Source organism: Dufourea novaeangliae, unplaced genomic scaffold (genome assembly GCF_001272555.1).
Source record: "Dufourea novaeangliae isolate 0120121106 unplaced genomic scaffold, ASM127255v1 scaffold168, whole genome shotgun sequence".
In the NCBI taxonomy this organism is placed as follows: Eukaryota; Metazoa; Arthropoda; class Insecta; order Hymenoptera; family Halictidae; genus Dufourea; species Dufourea novaeangliae.
This window is the reverse complement of record NW_015374062.1, coordinates 3,038,226-3,058,742: the sequence shown is the minus strand read 5'-3', so window position 1 is coordinate 3,058,742 and position 20,517 is coordinate 3,038,226. Positions and strand designations below refer to the sequence as shown.

Here is a 20,517-nt window from a genome sequence, read left to right as displayed (position 1 = left end):
TCTTCCTACAATTCGTTCAAGCACCATTGGCTGGTTTTTTCTTTTTCGTATATGAGCGATTGAACAAATTGGACTCGATTAAGTCTAAAATTATTACTTCGTTCTCGATATCATTGATAGATAACTACTTTGTAATGTCGATATAAACTTCGATCGACGCTAGTATACTAATATTAATTCTTACAACTAGATCACTACCGTCGATATTATCAGCGATAAAGTTTTTCCTAAGTCTTGCCGTGTTTCGTTTTGGTGTTGGTAGCTCCGACACTTGAGTCATACTGATATCCTATTCTTTTTTTTCTTAGATTCCTATTTATTTATTTATTTATTTATTTCCTACGATCACGTTCATATAGTTAACAACTAGAGTTTAATTAGAACAATGATTTCTTTTTCGTTACATACCAATATATTCAATTGTCTCAGCAACCAACAGTAGAGTCAAAAACAGCATAAAATTTATGTAAAGTATTACAGATCTTCCAGAATTTTTCTAAGTTATAATTATTTCATTAATAATTTCTTTTCTCTAACCAGCAACCGCCAATTCGAAATTTGACTCAGGCTGGGGTCGAGAGACGCAAGGCGGTATAGTACTTTTTTTATTTTTTTTCCTTTTGATTGGTATCAATCTAAATCTAGTATTTGGACGAAGTGCGAGGATGGGTCGTGCGTGCTTTTGCTTTCTAAATCGAGCGTGCGAATCTCATAAAATCGTTTTTACTTCATTTAGCCACAGATAGCTTACTTTCGTTATTTCCTTTGCCAGTTATAATTAATCTTTCGATACTTCGCTTGATACGTGTGTAGTAGTCTTTAAAGAGAAAGAGGAAAAACAATGAGTAGAACAAGAACGAAAGATCATAACTGTGTGTATGCGTGTTGTCCTGTGAGTGTACGTGAACGATGATTGGAATTTGTGAAACAGCCCTGAGAAAGAGCGAACGACGCGCGTGGAAATGATATTTAAGTGAATCGAGGCGTACCTCGCCCGTGTGAATCTGAATCTGTATGAGAATGAACGTTTCATCACTGAACATGTGAATTTTGGGAATTACTTATTATTTACTTCTTTTACGTTCACTTTTACCCTCAAGTCTTAAGAGATGTGTGACGCGAATCTGCACACACGTGCCTCAAATTTGTATACAAATGACAACCTTCAACGCTGAATATCGACACTTCTGCAAAAAAAAAAGAAGAAAAAAAGATAAATAGTACATTACATTTCGCATAAAATATACGTTAACTGAATACGTGCAGGTTAATTCAAAAGTAGTATTACAAAATTCACGAACACATGTATTACACGTTAGAACTAAAAACAAAGTCTTAATAAACACAATTTTAAGATTTCACCATTTTAAATCCAGTTGTTTCTTACTTAAAAAAAAAATTATATTGCAATACAGAATCAAAAAGTGCTGTTATTAATTAGTAACTTGACAACATCTGTTACACTGACAGTGTGGCGTTCAGAGTTATCAAGATTCAAAGGTTAAACCATAAGGATCTTAAAACACTCATAAAACATTTTAATAGTTTTATTTATGAATTCTAATCATTATGCAGCACACCAACACGCTTGTGTGCCAACTAATAATACCATTTTAAACACTTATTACAAAGCAATGTAATAATAACTTGCAGTGTCTATGTTTCCGATATACAAAGTTTTCGAACTAACGTTTACTATGACTATGTTCTCAGTTCTACAACGTAAACTAAATCTGAAAATTTAGTAGAACTACTCTTGAATCACCCTATACAGGGTGTAACAAAATAAGTGTTGTAGATCCTTGAAATAAGTCACTCGTGAAGTGATTTCGAACAAGTTTTTCCTTAGCAAAAATGTTATCCGAGGCTTTAGTAACGAGATATTAACGAAAAACTCTGACCAATCAGAGCGCGAGTCTGCCGGCCGACCTCTGATTGGTCGAGGTATTTCGTTAATATTTCGTTAACAAAGCCTCGGATAACATTTCTGCTAACGAAAAACTTTTTCGAAATCACCTCACAAGTGACCCATTTCAGCGACCTACAACACTTTTGTTACGCCATGTATATAAAATTTACACTCACCGTCAGGCAACTCGTATAGTTTTCTAGGAAGAGAGGCAAAATAAGGATGCCTTAAAGCTTCTTCAGCTCCTATCCGTCGATCTGGATTTAGCTGCAGAAGCGATGATGCCATACTATCAGCTTCAGCAATATCATAGAGTCTAGGAAACGAAAGACCCAATTTTTCTGGAGGATAGCATCCCAGTATATGTGGTTTGTATCCTGGCAGGTGTGTGACCCCAGGCCAAGTTTCTTCGGTAGGAGTGCCCAATACTTTGAATATTTTATCAAGTTGGTCGTACGTACAGCGTACACCTGGGAATGTTGGTTCACCAGTCAACATCTCCATAAATATGCAACCTACTCCCCACATGTCAAGCGAGGTAGAATACTCTGTGGACCCCAAAAGAACATCGGGTGGCCTATACCATAGGGTCACAACTTCATGGGAGTATGTGTGCGACGGTACAGATTTAGCCCTTGCAAGACCAAAATCCGCTAGTTTCAATTCCCCTATTTCACTGATCAATAAATTCTGCGGTTTAACATCCCTGTGTAGTACTCTCCTAAATAAAGATACAATGATATTAACAACCATACTGTAGCAATTCAATTGTTTTCAATTTACACGTATGCTTTTACCTCCGATGACAATACGCTAGTCCTCTTAACAATTGAAACAGAAACAGTTTAACGTTTCGTGGATCTAAACCTCCATTACCAGTTCCATGCCTCTCCATATATTGAGATAAGTCAGTATGAACATATTCAAAAACGAACGTAAGAGTCTCACGTGTATGAATAATATCGTGCAAGGTTACAATATTGCTATGCTTCAATTCTTTAAGAAGGCTTGCCTCGCGAATGGCAGTAAATGGAGCACCTTCTTCCTCTTGCAGTCTAATTTCTTTAAGTGCCACCACTTGATTTGTAAGGTGGCTATAGCCTTTGAACACTGTGGCATATGATCCTTCTCCTAATTGTTCCAGTTTTATATAAGCTTCAGATTTACCAAAAGGAGAATCTCCCTGCAAACATGAAGAATATAATTTCAGTCTAAAAACTCTATTAAATTAATAGGTATCAAAAGTTGTTTATGTTCAATTTGAAACTGACAATGTTCTTAACATAACTTGCAAAAACAATATGTTTAAAAGTTAACGAAACAAAGGATTTGAAAAATATAATGGTTTTAAAAATGTAATCTTCGGCTAGTATATTTCTACATATCTTGTAGTTTTAACTTTATTTTTCCAAAACAAGTTATTTTTACAGTCAAAGAAACTGAGAATATAATGTTTGAAAAGAAAAAAAAAACATGCGCAAAATATTACCCCAAATGCTGAAAATCTTTTGGTTCTTCTGGGAGGTGGATCCGGCCCAAGGAAAACCTCCGACTTTGGTCGTGGTGGACGTCGAGGTCGCAAGATAACTCTAGCTTCTTCACGTATATCCTCGTCAAGAAGCTTGGAATCACTAGAAACGGAAAGCTGCCGATGCACTCTCTCATGGTCGCCCACACCTGTCCATTCTATGACATCCAATTTCGTCCTTAAAACTTTCTTTAAAATAACAGCAACAGGAATTCACATAGAATCATAATTCCTCAATAATTTTATCAAAACATAACGCTTTAATTTTATATAGTACACTATCGCTGAATAACAGAGTAGCACATTATGTCAAACAGATTGTGTATATATCTGTCATTAATTAGCACAGCAATCAAATTTGAAGCACAGCTATCATAAAACCAGTGATCGTTCGTTCGTTATCATAAAACCAGTTCGTGTACACTACAACGAATTATTTACTCTGATAAATAGAACTACATTTCGTACTTTATCTCAGAGCAAACTTTACTATCATTTATCAAACAATTGAGAGAATCATTTATCTTGTCGATATATATATTTTCTAATTAATTAATTGTACTCACCGTAACGACGATCCTTATCTGCAGGTATATTACCGTTTGGTTCTAAACGGTCTAGGAACTCCTCGGAATAGCCATTATATGGCAGCTGACCCCGGTTTGTAACATCATCAGCCTCTTCTTTTGATATTGCTAAAGCAAAAAAATAATGATGATAAACTAATATTAGATAACAGAATTCTCATAACTATGTGTTGCGTCATGAACTTCGTAATTTAAGAACAATCTGAAGAATTGAAATATTCTGAGATAGGAACTCTTGGTAACTAAAAGCTCTTCTAAACTTTCTTAATTTCGTTTACTTCTGGAATAAGGGCTCATATTTAAGCTTCTTCTTGATAAAATTTTAAACATTCTGTCTAACATTAATTTCTTTTAACACTTTCATTATTAGTAGATTAGAGAAATCAATATTTCTAGATGAAAAGTGGAAAAGAAATTACAAAAGTAAAAAGAAAAAGTAACATTTTACTGTGTTACTAAGAAAGCTAACGTTCACAATAAAAGCAAAAAAAAGAGGTACATTGAAGCATCATACACTCTCCTTCAGTAAAACTTGCTTCAAGTATATGCTTAGTTTAAGGCTTTTAAATACTTTTTAATATTACACTTTTATAGAATAACTACTATTTACAAGTAGAATTAAATAAATAATGTTGTTATATAATATAACATGGAAATACATCTTTAAATAAGTCTGTGAAACCTTTTTTTAACTGCAGAAAAGCATTAATACTTTTATAATAGATGTTATGTAATGGAAAAATACTATAACTGGATCAAGTAATAGAATTACACTTGAGCATCAAAGTAAAATGAGAAATAAAAAATATAAAGAATAAAATATCCATGAGAATTATACATATGTTCAAAGACAATGAATCTATTTTATGTAAATTTCAAGGGAATATGAGAATGGCTAAACAGAAAAAAATTTATGAAACTTTTAAATATACTTACAAAGTCTCCCAAAACTGTGGCTAAGTCGTTTTTTCAGCTTTTGTACTCTGCTAAGAGCACCTCCCTTCTTCTCTCGCATTGTCACAGACCCTATGCATAATAAGCGCAATCTTTAGCAACTGTAAACCAAAACAAAGACATATAAATTCTGATGTTCGTGTAATTATGACATGTAGCCAGGAAACTCAGAATAATTCAAACATAGTCTATTATACATATGTGTGATGACATCATGTAATGTACACAGTCATTATTCCTTATTCTTATGATTAATTATAACACGAATATACATATATATGATATATCTGTCTTGGTTAAAGTAAATCATATATAACAGTATTATCAATGAATGTTTTTTTTCTAGAAATAAAAGTGTGAAAGTCTCTCTTTTATATATAGATAACGATATTTTTCTTCTCATTCAGGGAAAGCAACATTATACTGTATAACCACACATTTGTTTCAACAATGAGCCAGGGGAACAAAAAAGCACTTAATTGCTTGCATAAATGTAAATGATGTTCTCCCCTACTTTACATATTGTACAAGCATGTATGCTTAATTTCAAAAGGACAATGAACACAGTTGTTCGTATCACTGGTAAACCTGTTTTGGCAATACAACTGCTAATAATTAGTTGAGCAATGTATGACATTGGTTAACAATATGAACTTTAAACGAGATACTGAAAATAATACAAAACTTTGAAAATATTTAAGCGCATTTGAAACACACACATTAGTCGTTTCTAATGGAATCTTTTGGGAACTTCTGGCCTTCGTTCGAATGGCAAGAACTGCACTCATATATTGTGTAAATATGAACTTCATTATCAAAAAGCAATAAGACGTTAAATAGATAATTTGACAAATACCATACACACGTATTATCGTACGTGTACATATATAAACACATGTGGGCTTGTTATAGGTCAATGAACGAACAAAGTTTAATCATATGTGACAAATAACGATAGATAAATTACGTTCAAAATCTCTAGACTGGCTACTGACTCCACAACTCGTTTCACCGTGTTTCTCATGCTTCCCCGTACACAAAAGCACTTTTCTCCATTCACGCATCTGTCGCGTTCTAAGAATGACGTTTTCGCGGCAACGGTACGGAACACTAATTATCTGCACTGAAAGTGACGATGCACAGCCTCGATGCGATCTCACACGTCCAATAAACTTGTCTACGCGGCCGAAGTTCGATAAAAAAGCTTCGCCAAGAATGTACACGATCAGTTTCTCTCTTCGAAATACATACGTACTGCACGCTCCCCACCCCTACCCGTTTGTAAACGACACACTCTCCTTGGCTCCCTCTTTGCCGCACTCTCTTGGGCCCTGTCACTTTGTTTCTCTTCGTTGGACTAACGTCCACCCCCACAATCGTGGAACTTTTGACACAGTCCAACCTACTTGATCTATGTTTCGCACGAGTCCACACGTGCAGCGCAGAGGGACCAAAAATCCACGAACCGATACCCGTAGGAAGGGTAAAAAAAACGGAAAGAGCGGCACGGCGGCGAGGACATAAGGCTGTAAGGCTGCGGAAAAATGGTAAAAGTGGGAGAGGGGAGGGGGGAAGGAGACGAGTGAATTACTTCTGGTAGCTGGAGCTCGTGCGGGCGTCAACTTACCCTCTTTGCTCTTCGAGGCGGTCGAGCCCTTGTCCTGACAGTACATGATTACTCATTCGCTCGCACGCACGAAACACATCACATATGGGCGGTGACGCACGGTGTGTGTGTTGGATGTGTGAGTAATACGAGAAGCTATGTTTCTCGTGATGATTCTCTCGGGCAGGTCAGGTCCGGCAAGCACCACCTTCACCTTTGTCGCATCTCGTACATCGGTGGCACCGTACAGCACCTTCCTGTTGAACTGATCGCCATGAAAAACACACCACCGTCTTCCCCGTACGCCGTTTAAGATCTCGCGCCTTGAACTGTGGCTACGATACGCGCCAGAGAGATTCCCTCCCGGTGAAACCTCGCCGAAAGAGTTTTTACGCTTAGACTCGGTCCCGGAATCGTAAATAACCTTCTCGACCGAGACTATCTATCACGACTTCCTGAATATACGGCGGGTGCTCACGCACGCCACCACTACCTCGAACAACTCATCCGCGAGAATAAACTTCTCCCAAGAATGCCTAAGAAATCCTCTATTCCCACAGTCTTACTGCCTCGCGCCACAGACAAAAGTCTGAAATGGTCTGAAACAGTCTGAAACTGGCCGATTCACATTGGTCTGGGTGTATATACTCCATGAAATGTATGGAAACATGAATACAATTCATTGTATAATGTTGCGCACTTACCTTAACATTTCGTAAACGTAGGCGAAACTATCCGCCCTAATTTAATAACCAATAAGGCCCTATCTTACGAAGAGGTTCTCTGTATTGTTTCAACAGTGACAAATTATTTATAGGAATCCCCTGAATCTATATTATATGTAAATAATTATCAGTTATAACATTTTTAATTAACATATAAGCTTTCTTGTTTTTAGTGAAAAAGTGATTAAAAATAGCTCGTAGCGCCATCTGTAATAAAATGGTGAAACTACTAACAAATTTGTTTCAGGTTCTTGTCGCTAGATGATGCTAATATACTGTCATTTAACGTCCGTTTCAATAAAAAATTAAAAGTTTATTAAAAACTTCGTCAAGTAGCGATTACAACTTACTTTTGCTTAGCTTAATTTGTTTGTTTCCTGTAGCTCTGGTAATTCTGTAATCAATGTGTATCTTAAATGACCGCCAATACAAACTTGACATCGTTGGGAAATTTGTTTCCTGTTAGCCCAATTTCGTCCAATGCCTGTTATAAGTAGAGATGAATCGATATAAGTAAATACGAGTACATTAGTCCATACTTTCGTTTCGATATCGAGTAAGTATCGATACCTTCATGAAATAATAGTTATGAGTAAAAGTATCGATACCTTGGTGGTATCGATTGAACCCTAGTTATAAGGTTATGTACTCAGGAGGCTAGAGATTTAGTATAAAATCTGCTATAAACAACTAGCACGCAGATTGGCAGCTGGTTAACAGCAAGTCTTGGAACATAGCCTAGATTATAAATTGACTAGGTTAGTTAGCCTGGGCTGTGTTGCAAGACTTGCTGCTAGTCTTGCAAGAAACTTGTATGCAACTGATGGTTATCAGGATTAAATATTATAAAAATAAAAGTATTTCGAGAAAATATAAATCTAGTGAATACATTTTTAAAGTTGCGCCTATACATATATGTATAGTGATATTAGGTCACGTTAATTCTTTTCACTTCCTCTTTTTTCGTTTTTTGAGAAAATGTATAGTTCCATTTCCATTCGCAATTCTGCAACGGTGTAGGTATGTCTGCGCATGCGTCTTCAATGCTTATAGGCGTTGTGTGGTAGTCATACGGTCTTATACTCTATACTTTTGCGTTGTGAGTCGGCAAAAAGGGAAACCTTATACAACGGCTTTCAAAATATTTCGGTGTGTAAGATTTGTCCGGATCGCGATCCAATATCGAACAATGTCGAGTACAGACAAGCAACCGTTTCGCCGGCTACCTAAAGACGTTGTGCCATGTCACTATGAGATTGTTTTGACACCAAATCTTGAAACTTTTATCTTCGATGGAAAGGAGAATGTGCATGTAGACGTAAGCCCAATTAATCTTGTATATTAGATCACCTATTCGAACATTGATGATGTACGCATTAGTTAAAATCTGGAATATAATAAGTCTGGAATAATAATATAATAAGACAGTTGTATGAAAATTTTGATTTCATATCGCGCTTTATATTAATGTGTGTTTTTCAACATTATACTTTTCTAAGTTTCCACATTGTTAACCGTTGCCCAGGCGATGCCGGGTGAACATACGCCAGACTTTCTTCTCTGTATTTTCCAATCTAGCGATAATAAATATACTGTAAAATACGTGAAATGCATAATACATATTTACAAAATATATATTGTACACGAAAGTAATAGTTTATATGCACTATGTATATTAATAAAGTAATGAATTAAATACATATGTTTTTCAAATATAATCTAGTCTTTTATATATTCAGAATATATATGAGTATATAATAACATTGAGAACTATAAATATTTGGGATAAAGTATCTAATAAAAATTTTGATATGGCTCACAATTGACCCTCTACATTATTGTTGAATGATGAACTATTTGAGGGTGAATATAAGCTTTAATGTCTATAGGTAAAGAAATCCACGGACACCGTTGTTCTGAATTCAATAGACATTGATATAAAAAGTGTAGTTTTCAATGGTAATGATGGAAATGTCATTTCAACAAAGAACATTGACATCTCTGCATCTGAAGAAACAGCTACTTTCATATTTAATGAAAAGCTGCCAATTGGTAGGAGTGGACATCTAAAATTGGAGTTTGAGGGAGAAATTAATGATAAAATGAAGGGCTTGTACCGAAGCAAATACACTAGGTATTATAGTTTTTACATTATATAATTTGATTATTTTATGAAGAAAATGTATAATACAATATAAACTATACAACAGATGTAATTGTAAACTTTTACATGGAAAGTAAGTGCAGTGCTGCAACTTATTTATGTCCCATACATGCATGTACAGGTTTTCTTTGCTGGGATGAACTGTCGTTAAAAGATATTTTCTGCGTACAACTAGTGCGTTCTCATGACAACTCGCTTGTTGCCTTGTCAAATATGGTAAGCATTGATCGATATCGCTAAATTCACGAAACTTTTGTAACTTTTCAGACCTGATGGAAGTGTCAAATATGCAGCTGTAACTCAATTTGAGTCAACAGATGCTAGATGTTGCTTCCCATGCTGGGACGAACCAGCATGTAAAGCCACATTTGGTATTACTCTAAATGTACCATCAGGTCTTACAGCACTTTCCAATATGGTAAGCAGCGCCTAGCACTTTGTGTTATTTTTATTTACAAAAGTAGTTGTGCAATTTAAAATAACCATTCATTATCTGTTTCAGCCTGTTAAAAGTAAAGTAAGCAACGATTCAATAGACACTTTAGTATTCGAAAGAACACCGTTAATGTCGACATATTTGGTAGCAGTGGTTGTTGGGGAATTCGATTACATAGAAGACACATCTAGCGATGGTGTATTGGTACGAGTATACACACCGAAATCTAAGAAACAACAAGGACAATTTGCCTTAGAAACGGCAGTGAAAGTATTACCATACTACAAGACTTATTTTGGAATTGCATATCCTCTTCCAAAAATTGATCTCATCGCTATCGCTGATTTTTCGGCAGGAGCTATGGAAAATTGGGGTCTTGTTACATATCGTGAGACTTGTCTTTTAGTCGATCCACAGAACACGTCCTCTTTTCGAAAACAGTGGATCGCGTTGGTTGTGGCGCACGAATTGGCGCACCAGTGGTTTGGAAATCTCGTAACCATGAAATGGTGGACGCACCTGTGGTTGAACGAAGGATACGCGTCGTTCGTAGAATATTTATGCGTAGCATACTTGTTCCCAGAATACGACATTTGGACACAATTTCTTACAGACACGTACACCGGAGCGTTAGAATTAGATGCTCTGAAGAACAGCCATCCGATCGAGGTTCCGGTTTGCCATCCAGCCGAAATCGACGAAATTTTCGACGAAATTTCCTACAATAAAGGCGCATGCGTTATTCGTATGTTACACGATTACATCGGGGAATGTGATTTCCGTACGGGTATGAATTTATATCTAGAGAGGCACAGTTACGGGAATGCCGAAACGGGAGATCTTTGGGATGCTTTGGAAGAAGCGAGCAATAAAAATGTACGTCGTGTAATGTCAACGTGGACCGAGCAACAGGGTTTCCCAGTTGTCCAAGTACAATGTCGTCAAGAAGGCAATGACCGAATCTTGTCTCTGTCTCAAGAAAGATTTTTGGCCGATGGTGCAGAGGACCCTGAGAATAGTATATGGATGATACCGATCAGTATAAGCACGTCAAAAGATCCCACAGAATCTGTACTCACGGACCTATTGGATAAAAAGACAAAAGAGTTTAAAGTTACAGATGTACCTGAAGACAGTTGGGTGAAGATCAATCCTGGAACGATCGGTTTTTATAGGACTTACTACAGTCAAGATGCACTGTCATTGTTATTGCTCGCGGTTAAAGATCGCACATTACCTCCTGTAGATAGATTAGGTTTGCTGGATGATATGTTCGCCGTGGCACAAGCTGGGCGTGGTTCAACCGTGGAAGTACTCCGGTTGATGTCAGCGTTCCAACAAGAAGATAATTTTATCGTATGGTCTAGTATAGACAATGCCTTACGAAAAATCGCGTTGCTTCTTTCTCATTTAGATCTCCTAGACTGGTTCAATGCATTTGGGCGCAATTTAATGCACGACATAAGGGACAAATTGGGATGGGAAGCTAAGTCCGGTGAAAGTCATGGTGATACGCTTCTGAGGTCTCTGGTATTGGAACGTATGGCAATTTTAAACGACAAACATACTATCGAAGAAGCGAAAACACAATTCAAGTTACACGCATGTGGCAGTACACCCCTTCCTGCCGATTTACGTAGGTCTGTCTACCGAGCTGTTCTTTCTACTGGCAATAAGACATATTTCGATAATATGTTAAAGCTCTACCATGATACCGATTTACACGAAGAAAAGGACAGAATATTGAGGGCACTTGGCGCAATAAAAGATGAAACTCTGTTGGCAAGAGTTCTTGAGTTCTCCATGAGCGACAAGGTTCGAGCTCAGGACGCGGTATATGGAATCATGTCAGTTTCAATGACATACAAAGGTCGTCTTATGGCCTGGGAGTTCGTTAAGAAAAATTGGCAATCGCTCCGTGATCGTTATGGTGGCGGTTACCTCCTGTCCAGACTGGTTAAGGTTATCACTGAACACTTTGTCACCGAGGAACAGGCCAAAGATGTTGAAAAATTCTTCGAAGATCATCCGTGGTTCAGCAAAGTCTTGAGTCTATTAGATTGAACGTGGCATGGCTGGATAGGGATTTGGACTCTATTAAAGAATTCTTAACAACACAGAAGTATTAGAAGCATGAGTTCTTTCATGCGTTGCATTTTTACCACTAACTTGTTACAATATCTAATAAAGCAGAAAATGGAAGGGTCAGCGTTATCTCGATGCAGGTATTAATCAACTGTAACGCGCGAGCTCAGAAGAGGGAAGAAATGTTTTTATACTACACGATCATCGTCGTTTGATCTAGGTTTACATATAACGGTTCACTAAAACTGGTACAGTTGTTTACATACATTGGAAATTTTTTGGATATCGGTACGATATCGTTTCATAATAGTCGTATTTGTCGTCGATGGCATTTTAGAACTCAGCAATCATTTTTGGCATTTATTTTTTACATGTGATTTTATTCCCGAGTACGAGATTGCATATGTGCACCGGTGTTTGTCGCTCTTGTATCGTGTGTAAAGTGAAAACAGGGAAAATTAAACAAGCGTGCAGCTGTAGTACACACTTGTACTACATACCATAATCGAGAAGATTGAAATAAATACTTTTACGCTTGTACTGGAGGGAATATATTAAAACATCCTATCCATATTTAACGTACATAACTTGACCATGAAGACTGGGTGGTTGATCGGTTAAAACAGTGCTGTCCAATTTGGCTTTCGGGAGGGGCTCTTCGCACGTCTGCTTCTCCTTTCTATCTTTCTGTCGCGCCGTGTGTCTCTGACACTGAGATATATATATATATATACTCTGGATGCGAGATTGCCATAAGCTAGCTGCGGCTGGTTCCGAATTGATCGTGGCTATACATGCCAACACAACCATCGTTCGACCGATATATTAAGGGAAATATCGCGATGTTTAAAAAATTGAGTTTATAAGAGATTAAAATGATAGTTTAATATAGTAATATATTATTATATTATGCACATAATATAGTAGAATAATATAATACGAATTGCTTGTATGAAAGTTGAAATTCAGAAAAATTAAACACAAGTGAAATTCATGAAAATTGCGAAATAAATGTATGAATGTTATATGAAAGAAACTAAAGTAATGATTAATGAAGTGAATATAAAGTACAAAAAGTGAATAGTGAATTAAAAATATTTCTAAGCATCTTTGTAGTTTGCTTTATAGTTACACACGAGGAAGATGTAGGTATTTCTAGCATTAAATGAAATCAAATTGATAATAATATTAAAATACATTCATTAGTCATTTTCTAAACAATTGTTACATATGATGTAAACATTCCTTTTATATAAAATGAAATGTTACATTAATGTATGAAGTATAACATACAACTAAAATATTTTACGTACAATTATACAGAATTAATCACTGTTATTCTCCTAAGTAATAAAAATATCAAGTATAACGAATTTAAATATTTTATGTACAATTGAACAAATTAATACAACGTTTGTATTTACATGTAGTTTATAAGTAAATTATGAAAAATAGTAAAATTCTTAAATTTAACATTAATTTTGTTGCAACTTCTCTTGCATCTTTCAGTCATGATCATAGGAATCCACATACTGCTAGCTGAATAGAAAAGAAATGTATAAAATATTTTATAAATAATGTAGATGAGGATATAGTACATCGGTCGAACGATTGCGGCGCTTCATGTCAAAGCCACGATCAAATCGGAACACGGCAGGACACGGCTTCTCGCATCCAGTGTATATGTATATGTATATATCAGTTCTCTGGAGAGCACTGGGTTAAAACAATTTCCAATTTATTCATCTGGTTTACATAGGGTGTTTCATAATTTTTCGCCTTGTTTTAGATAACTTCATACCTTTTTTCACCTTTTTTTAGCTGAGTAAAACCAAAATTTAAATGTTTAATTCTTAAGTAATTAACAATTACAGAAATTTCTACTATCAACAGTTTAGAATATTGGACATTCAAGAATGAAATTTATTCCAATGTCATTCTAGAATTGTGTAATTTGTGGAAGAGAATCGGAAGAAGAGTAAACATAAATGAAATCTAACAGTAAAGTGATTTTTAAATTTATTCATGCAGTATGTTTGAACTCGGCAAATGAGATTTTTTGTATATAAGTTATCCCACTCTAATATTTTTCATACCATAAATCAGATTTGGAAATGAACAAAATTTTTAATTAATTTCAATACTACAATGTAGAAAAAGGATGAAATCGAATGAAACCAGTAAAATTTTTATACTTGAAATTTTCCACTAAATTTATAATTATTAAAAATTTGCACGAGCTACCTTAACCCTTCTGTAGGCAACCAAAATATTCACGGTTATTGAGCAATCTGAATACTCCCATTCGGACAGATTAGATAATTTTACTGTCATACTTTTCCGAAATTCTTAGTTTTTCCCTCCTATAATGTACCAAGTGTTGTTTTATACAAGAACACACAAAATTATGCAAGGAAATTTAGAAATAGGTACCTAGGCACCCGGTTGCCTACACAAGGGTTAAGCGTCATAACGCGAATATAAGACGACCGTCGTGTCTCACCGAAGGGATTCTTATCCCCCGATCGATCAGCCCTTTTAGCTTTCCGCGTAAGAAGGGAGGGTGGCGGTGGTGCTGCTGCGACACCGTGAGTCAGCCTCCGGTTTCGTTATTACTGTGTGTACACCCAGAACGAGGAACCAGGGCGGGCGGTGGTTGCGCGTCGAGTAGTTTCGCCACCCTCTGTCCTATTCTCTCTCGTCGTTCCCCATCCCCATTGCAGCAGCTCGTTATGAATACGAAGTGAACTCGAGTGGCCGAAGGGACGCAAAAGCCGCGGGGACACACACAGCCCGGTCGGACGGAATCAGTTCCCGTGGGTATCCCGTGAACCCGTGGTTCCCAGGAACGCGCACGCGACCCGGGATAGGGAACCACGATCAATACGAACTTTGCGAACTCCTACACCCTGCGACGATACATCGTCCGTCCGCCCCGTGGCCAGGCCCTCCTTCGTCGAGGACAACCACCGATAGAGAGAAAGAGAAAGAGAAAGAGAGAGAGAGAGAGAGACTCCTCCCTCGCACGTGTGCGTGGATTATTACGTACACGTGTGCCCATTTAACCCCACCCCTGGGACGCGGGATTTTACCTCGCCGGATATACGTGCACACACGTACACTACCGTCCATAAGTATTCTAATGGTATACTATCAATATTCGAATGTTATTATTTTGTCAAAAAAAAAAAAAAGAAATATAGTATGTGGCTGTTTACTGAATTTATTTAATAGTATCTTTTGATCAATTATACAGCAATATCGGGTTTCTTTTAGCGATAGTTTGTCTTTTAAACATTCGTCCGATATAAACTTATTTATGAGGTTCAAGGATCATGAGAATTAACTCTTAACCACTGTTATGCATCACTTGTACTGTGAATGGAACAATTATTACGTATTTACACCTGGAATCTAAGCTAAAGGGGAAGCATTTGAAGCATTTCCCTTAAAAGTGGACAAACACATCCTTGAAATATAAAATAAGGGGGTTTTGCCCAAAGGTCGTATCGAACATATGTTTTTATAAATATTGTAACACTGTAATATTTCCCACGTATCAGAAAACACCCTGTATATATTCGTTTCGAGGTGCTCGCGGATTTATCGGTTTCAGCGAAACAGGATGCGGGGAAACGACCTAACAAGAAACTGCCGATGGGGATCGTTATGGACGAGCCTGATCATAGAGAGAGCCGAAGGTCCTTTTTCGAATCGCTTTTTACCCGCCCCTGTATATCGTTCGCTAACGGAGACTCAGCTTTATGGGCGCAGTTTCGCGAGCGTAAAGAGGGATGTTCGTTGCCCCGTTTTTAGTCCCACGATTGTTGCCTCGCTGGGAATCATTAGAGGCTCGCTTGAATGACTTTATTGCTCGTCGAGGTTTACGGTGATTCTGGAGTTATGGTCTCTATGGCGGTGAGTTTCTTTACTTTTTTGACTCTTGGATGGTTCGATGCGATTTAGAATTGGAGTAGCAGAGCGTTAAAGAAAGTAGTGATGGGTTATGCGGTAGGTTTAGTGGAAATTTGGCGATTGTAGGAGTACTGAAGTGTATTTGATATATTTATTTTATAAATTAATGTATATGCTATCCTAGAATTTTAAAAACACTTCGTAGTTGTTTAATTATAAGATATTGTGAGAATTGAAACCATTAATATTATTCCAAATGAAACCACGATGAAACAGATAAGAATTTCAAATTTTGCCTGTTCTTTATGAAAATGAAATAATAGACAGTGGCATATTGTATGTATTCTTTACACAAGTCTGCGTGCTACATTTTTTAAGACACGTTTATGTGCACTTTAAAGTAACTTTATGTTTCGATCATTCTGTACAGCAGTACCGTGCACTTTTCTCCGCGAATAGAACGCACCTACAAGGAAGTGTACCTTGTCGAGCTACATTTTTACTTTCACTTTCCATCGAATCGTCAAACAAGCTAGGCCTTCGGAACTTGTCGACTAAAAATTACTTTCCACGCCTTTCAACTCCTGTGATGAAATTGTTCTCACTTTCTATGTAATACAGATTTCTAGACTCAAATAAGAGGGACCTGTATATATAAGAAAAGTTTTTGTATTCACATAGAACTTTTTTTAACGATACAATGTTATTATGTGTTTTCGTTTACATAATGACCTGGCCAAATAGATTGCTTGTATTTATGCAGACAGTACACTAGACTAGAAAAAGGAAAATTGAAAAATTCAAATTTTACAAGAAAAATATTTCTTTAAAACAACGTGAAAACACGTACCGTTTTCAGACCAGACTATTACGGAGCGCTCCAAATCGCGTGATAGTAGAGTCATAAGGTGGCAAGGGAAGGTTATCCTCTAATAAAGAATCATATACGCAGAAGTAATCGTGTGGACACAGTTTGCATTTATTTCACGTGTGCGCGAGTGTGACACGCCCGCGCGACAATATACTTACACTTTACAGCCTTTCAGTCTTCGCGAATATACAATAGTTACGGAGAGAGATCTCTAACTTATAATATGAAAAGCAATAACAATGATAATAACCAAGTAATAATAATATAATATTAATAATAATATAGTATCGACAATTGCCATTAATGTAATCAATAATCATGATACAAATAATCCTTTTTTATTATCTACAACGGGGGACTCTACATAATACAAGGGTCTCTGGTCAACGCGACGATAAAAACATTTCTCTTCCGCGCGAAATCTACGAGAAAGAATTACGATGGGGGATCCATTCACGACTGGTTGGGCGGAGCGAGTTTACTCCTACGCAACGTGGCTAATTTAATTTCAGATTCTGTCGTTTTACCTTAAGTGATCCGATTATTAACGGGAAATCAGACGAGAAAAATAGCATAACAAGTTTGCCAATCATGACGAGAAATTTCTTCGATCGAGAGGAACCATCGTTATTCATGCTCGACCAGTCGTCAACGATACACATTCCGAACTAGAAATAATACAGAATCCTGGTATTGCTCCAACACAAGAGAAAATTGATTCTCTCACAAGTAGAAATGGATCGGTTTGGTTCATTATCGAAAAAAAAAAACAAGAAACAAGCTTTCAATTCTCTCGTACAATTCGGGTAAGATTACACAAGGATCGAACAGAAAAACAGTGGATGTGATACAATGATAGGGTCGGTGCGAGGAATGCGGCGAGTTTATGTACAAGTATTTACACACATCTTTCCCCGAAGAAAGAAGTCCGGCTGGCCGCGAGAGTGGCCAGCGTTGTCGCGTGTCTTCGTTTTTCGAACGGTCCCCATTCGAGTCGGGGCACCCCACGAATCTTTTGGGGAATCCGTGCGCGCATCCGATAGCTCTGCGAGGACTCTGAGAGTTCCTTCTTCTAAAACTCTCGAAGTAGACACGAACAACAGTCCCGATCGACGTTAGAACCGGATAGAGGTCAGCTCGCAGCGACCTGAGCTTTTACTGGAGCTGGTAGGTCGAGCCAGGTCACCGTTCCGCTACCAGACCGGTCATCGTCGTCGTCGACGACGTCGTGGACGTCGCGGGCACGGTCGTCGCGGCATTCAGCAACGGTTGAAGGGGCTGCCTGGCCGTCGTCGTCGTCGTCGTCGTCTTCACGATACCACTACCGGGCTCGTTCGTCTCTTCCAATGTCGTCTGGAGATCGCAGATGTACTCGATCACCCTTTGGATCACCTCGAGCTTCGAGAGTTTTCGTTTCCTAGGCATGTCTGGGACCAGGGAGCGCAGTTTTGTCAAATAAGCCGCGACCTCCTCCGCCTCGAGATCACGTCGGGTCCCGTTGATCCCAAGACCGCTGTGCAGAACACCCCGGGTAGGTGGTACCCTACCTCCCACCGGACTCACCACCATTGCCTTCATATTCGTTTCTTGGCGTGCCTCACTCCGAAGAATTCCGTAAGGCTGTACACTAAACGGCGTGATAGTGTCCGATAAATGGAGGACAAAATGTTGGCAGCCGAGAAAATATATGGTCACGCACACCTTTCTCGAATTCGCGGTTTATCCAAATCGGCGGACGCGCGTTCAGACTGAACGGTATATACACACGCACCCCGTGTGTTTATCGATCGAACCCCGACCCGTCAAAGTGGCCGAGCCGCCGGAGAGACAAGAGTTCTCTCTCTCTCTCTCTCTCTCTCTCTTTCGGTCCGAATTGAACGGTCGTTCAATACTGTTTTTCCGCGCTGCTGCTGTATCTCCTCTGTCCACCGGCTGTGGTTTTCTTGTTACTTTCTTCCCTTTCTGTGCGCACGTCTGTTTTCACTCTCACACACACAAGCTGGTCCGTTATCGCGAGTCAGTGACACTCGCGAGGAACATTTTCCGATCGACTTTGTAATGTATTTTGCGAGGAATAGAGTGGGAGAGTGTTACGGGATGTAAAACGAGTGCGCCAAACAAACGAGAGCGCACGGTCTTTAATGCTCGACACGTTACGCTCGACGGATCGAAGTCAACTGGCCTCCGCCCCTCACCTGCGCAGTTTTATAGCCTTCCCCCACCACACGCCGGACTACCCCCGCGACGCCTCCGCGCTACTCGTACGGCGCAATCGCTGCCCGAATAGAATAGCGTTGGACTCGAATCGCTCGCGAAACGAATTGTTATCTGACCTATTTAATACGTATACAGTTTGGTAAATAATTATGTACGTCCATCTATGTTTTTTCTTTACCGAACAAATCCTCGACATGTGTGTACAACGATGACGGGATTTCAGATTATGTTGTTTTTGTGCTGGTGGATTTCGCCTGGGTTCGCTCTTGTGAACAAAACAGGGGTAATTCATTTGATAATCCATTATTTTGAAAAATGTATCACATTCGATTGAATCGACACGTTTCTCTGTCTTTTTAACGCGAGGCAGTTAAGTTTATCGTGTACTCTAAAAATTTTAACACGATTTTCTGTTTTGTTGAGACAGATTAAATTATATCTACAATTACACTTATCCGAAATTCATGAGCAGGGAAATATAATGATTTGTGTGAAACAATTATGTGGTTTAACAATTCGATATAGTCAGTATAATTTGAATATCATGATCTTGTGGGGATAATAAATACTAAAATACCTTTACATTCTTAAGAAACTTCACTTTCAGGTTACTACGTCCTCCGAACAGATTGATCAACTTTTTGTCTATTTCCAACTACAATAGATCTACATTGCCTACCAAATAATTAAATAAACAGCTGATTTATTAGAACATCATTAGATTTTTCGGTACACAGGACAACAAACAAAGCCCACTCGAAAATTCGAAAACACTCCTATGTTTATACAAAAAAAAAACGTTACGTCAAACTTTTCAAATCCCATCAAACATTCTTTATCGTGCCTTCCATCATATCGGATCCGAAGCTTTCGCCGCTCGAAGCACACCAAGAAAAGCATTCGCTATTAGTGCAAGCGTAATAATTCATAATGCATTAAGAGGTACGAATGTAAAACGCACGAACTTGTAAAATGATAATTTATTACCGCACACACTTCGTAACTCTCCCCAGGTCGACGAATCCAGAAAACAAACAAACAACAGTAAACAAGAATCCCCGCTGGGAATTACTAGCCAAGTTGAGGAATAATTTGCAGAAAGGCGCGACAGAGCGCCGCTAGGAATTCCAGACGCTCTATCCTGATCCTCTCTTCCCCACCACCCCTCTCCCACTTCACACAAGTCGTTGCAACTTGTTCCATCGAAATCGTTCAGGTCGTAGCCGACCGTAGTCGGGGGTGTTTGACGACCATGGGACCAGAGGCGTCGGCAGGACAAGCCGGGCGTGGAAGAGAAGGGCGACGCCGTGGCGAAGGGACAGCGGAGGGGGGTTGTGGCGGGAAGGTGGGGGCGGGGGGTATGCGTGAAAGGTTCTGGGCGCGGGTGGATGGAGAGAGAAGGGAGGCACGACCATTGTTGAACGTCCGGCGGCGCCAGCCACTAGCCATCACGGCTACTACCACCGAGACACCGTCACCACTACCACCATCAAACGGTCCGACACCACCGTCCTCGTGCG

At 38.5% G+C, this 20,517-nt stretch overlaps 3 protein-coding genes across 6 annotated transcripts; 1 reads left to right on the top strand and 2 right to left on the bottom strand.

Moving 5' to 3' along the window:
• Positions 1 to 570: 570 nt before the first annotated feature.
• On the bottom strand, positions 571 to 7,082 carry LOC107190271 (cyclin-dependent kinase 14). Of its 4 annotated transcripts, none has more exons than XM_015579052.1 (7): positions 6,606 to 7,082; positions 4,961 to 5,079; positions 4,004 to 4,132; positions 3,399 to 3,595; positions 2,707 to 3,092; positions 2,086 to 2,630; positions 571 to 1,187 (listed from the first exon to the last, which is right to left on the bottom strand). In XM_015579052.1, exons 2-7 carry the CDS (start codon positions 5,037 to 5,039, stop codon positions 1,096 to 1,098), a joined length of 1,428 nt encoding a protein of 475 aa, XP_015434538.1. In that variant the 5' UTR covers positions 5,040 to 5,079; positions 6,606 to 7,082; the 3' UTR covers positions 571 to 1,095. The 4 variants fall into 4 exon arrangements, with proteins under 4 accessions (XP_015434538.1, XP_015434537.1, XP_015434536.1 ...); XM_015579051.1 differs by having other exon boundaries at positions 4,961 to 5,050; XM_015579050.1 differs by lacking the exon at positions 6,606 to 7,082 and adding an exon at positions 5,946 to 6,074 and having other exon boundaries at positions 4,961 to 5,050.
• A 1,337-nt stretch (positions 7,083 to 8,419) lies between these two features.
• On the top strand, positions 8,420 to 12,584 carry LOC107190270 (puromycin-sensitive aminopeptidase-like). The gene is given in 5 exon segments (XM_015579049.1): positions 8,420 to 8,627; positions 9,199 to 9,443; positions 9,741 to 9,891; positions 9,976 to 11,938; positions 11,941 to 12,584. Coding segments are annotated over 5 exon segments (2,586 nt in total). The 5' UTR covers positions 8,420 to 8,498; the 3' UTR covers positions 12,039 to 12,584.
• A 4,280-nt stretch (positions 12,585 to 16,864) lies between these two features.
• On the bottom strand, positions 16,865 to 18,938 carry LOC107190223 (DNA-binding protein inhibitor ID-1). Its single transcript, XM_015578993.1, has one exon. The coding sequence runs from the start codon at positions 18,356 to 18,358 to the stop codon at positions 17,963 to 17,965; it is 396 nt and encodes a 131-aa protein (XP_015434479.1). The 5' UTR covers positions 18,359 to 18,938; the 3' UTR covers positions 16,865 to 17,962.
• Between the last annotated feature and the right edge of the window lie 1,579 nt (positions 18,939 to 20,517).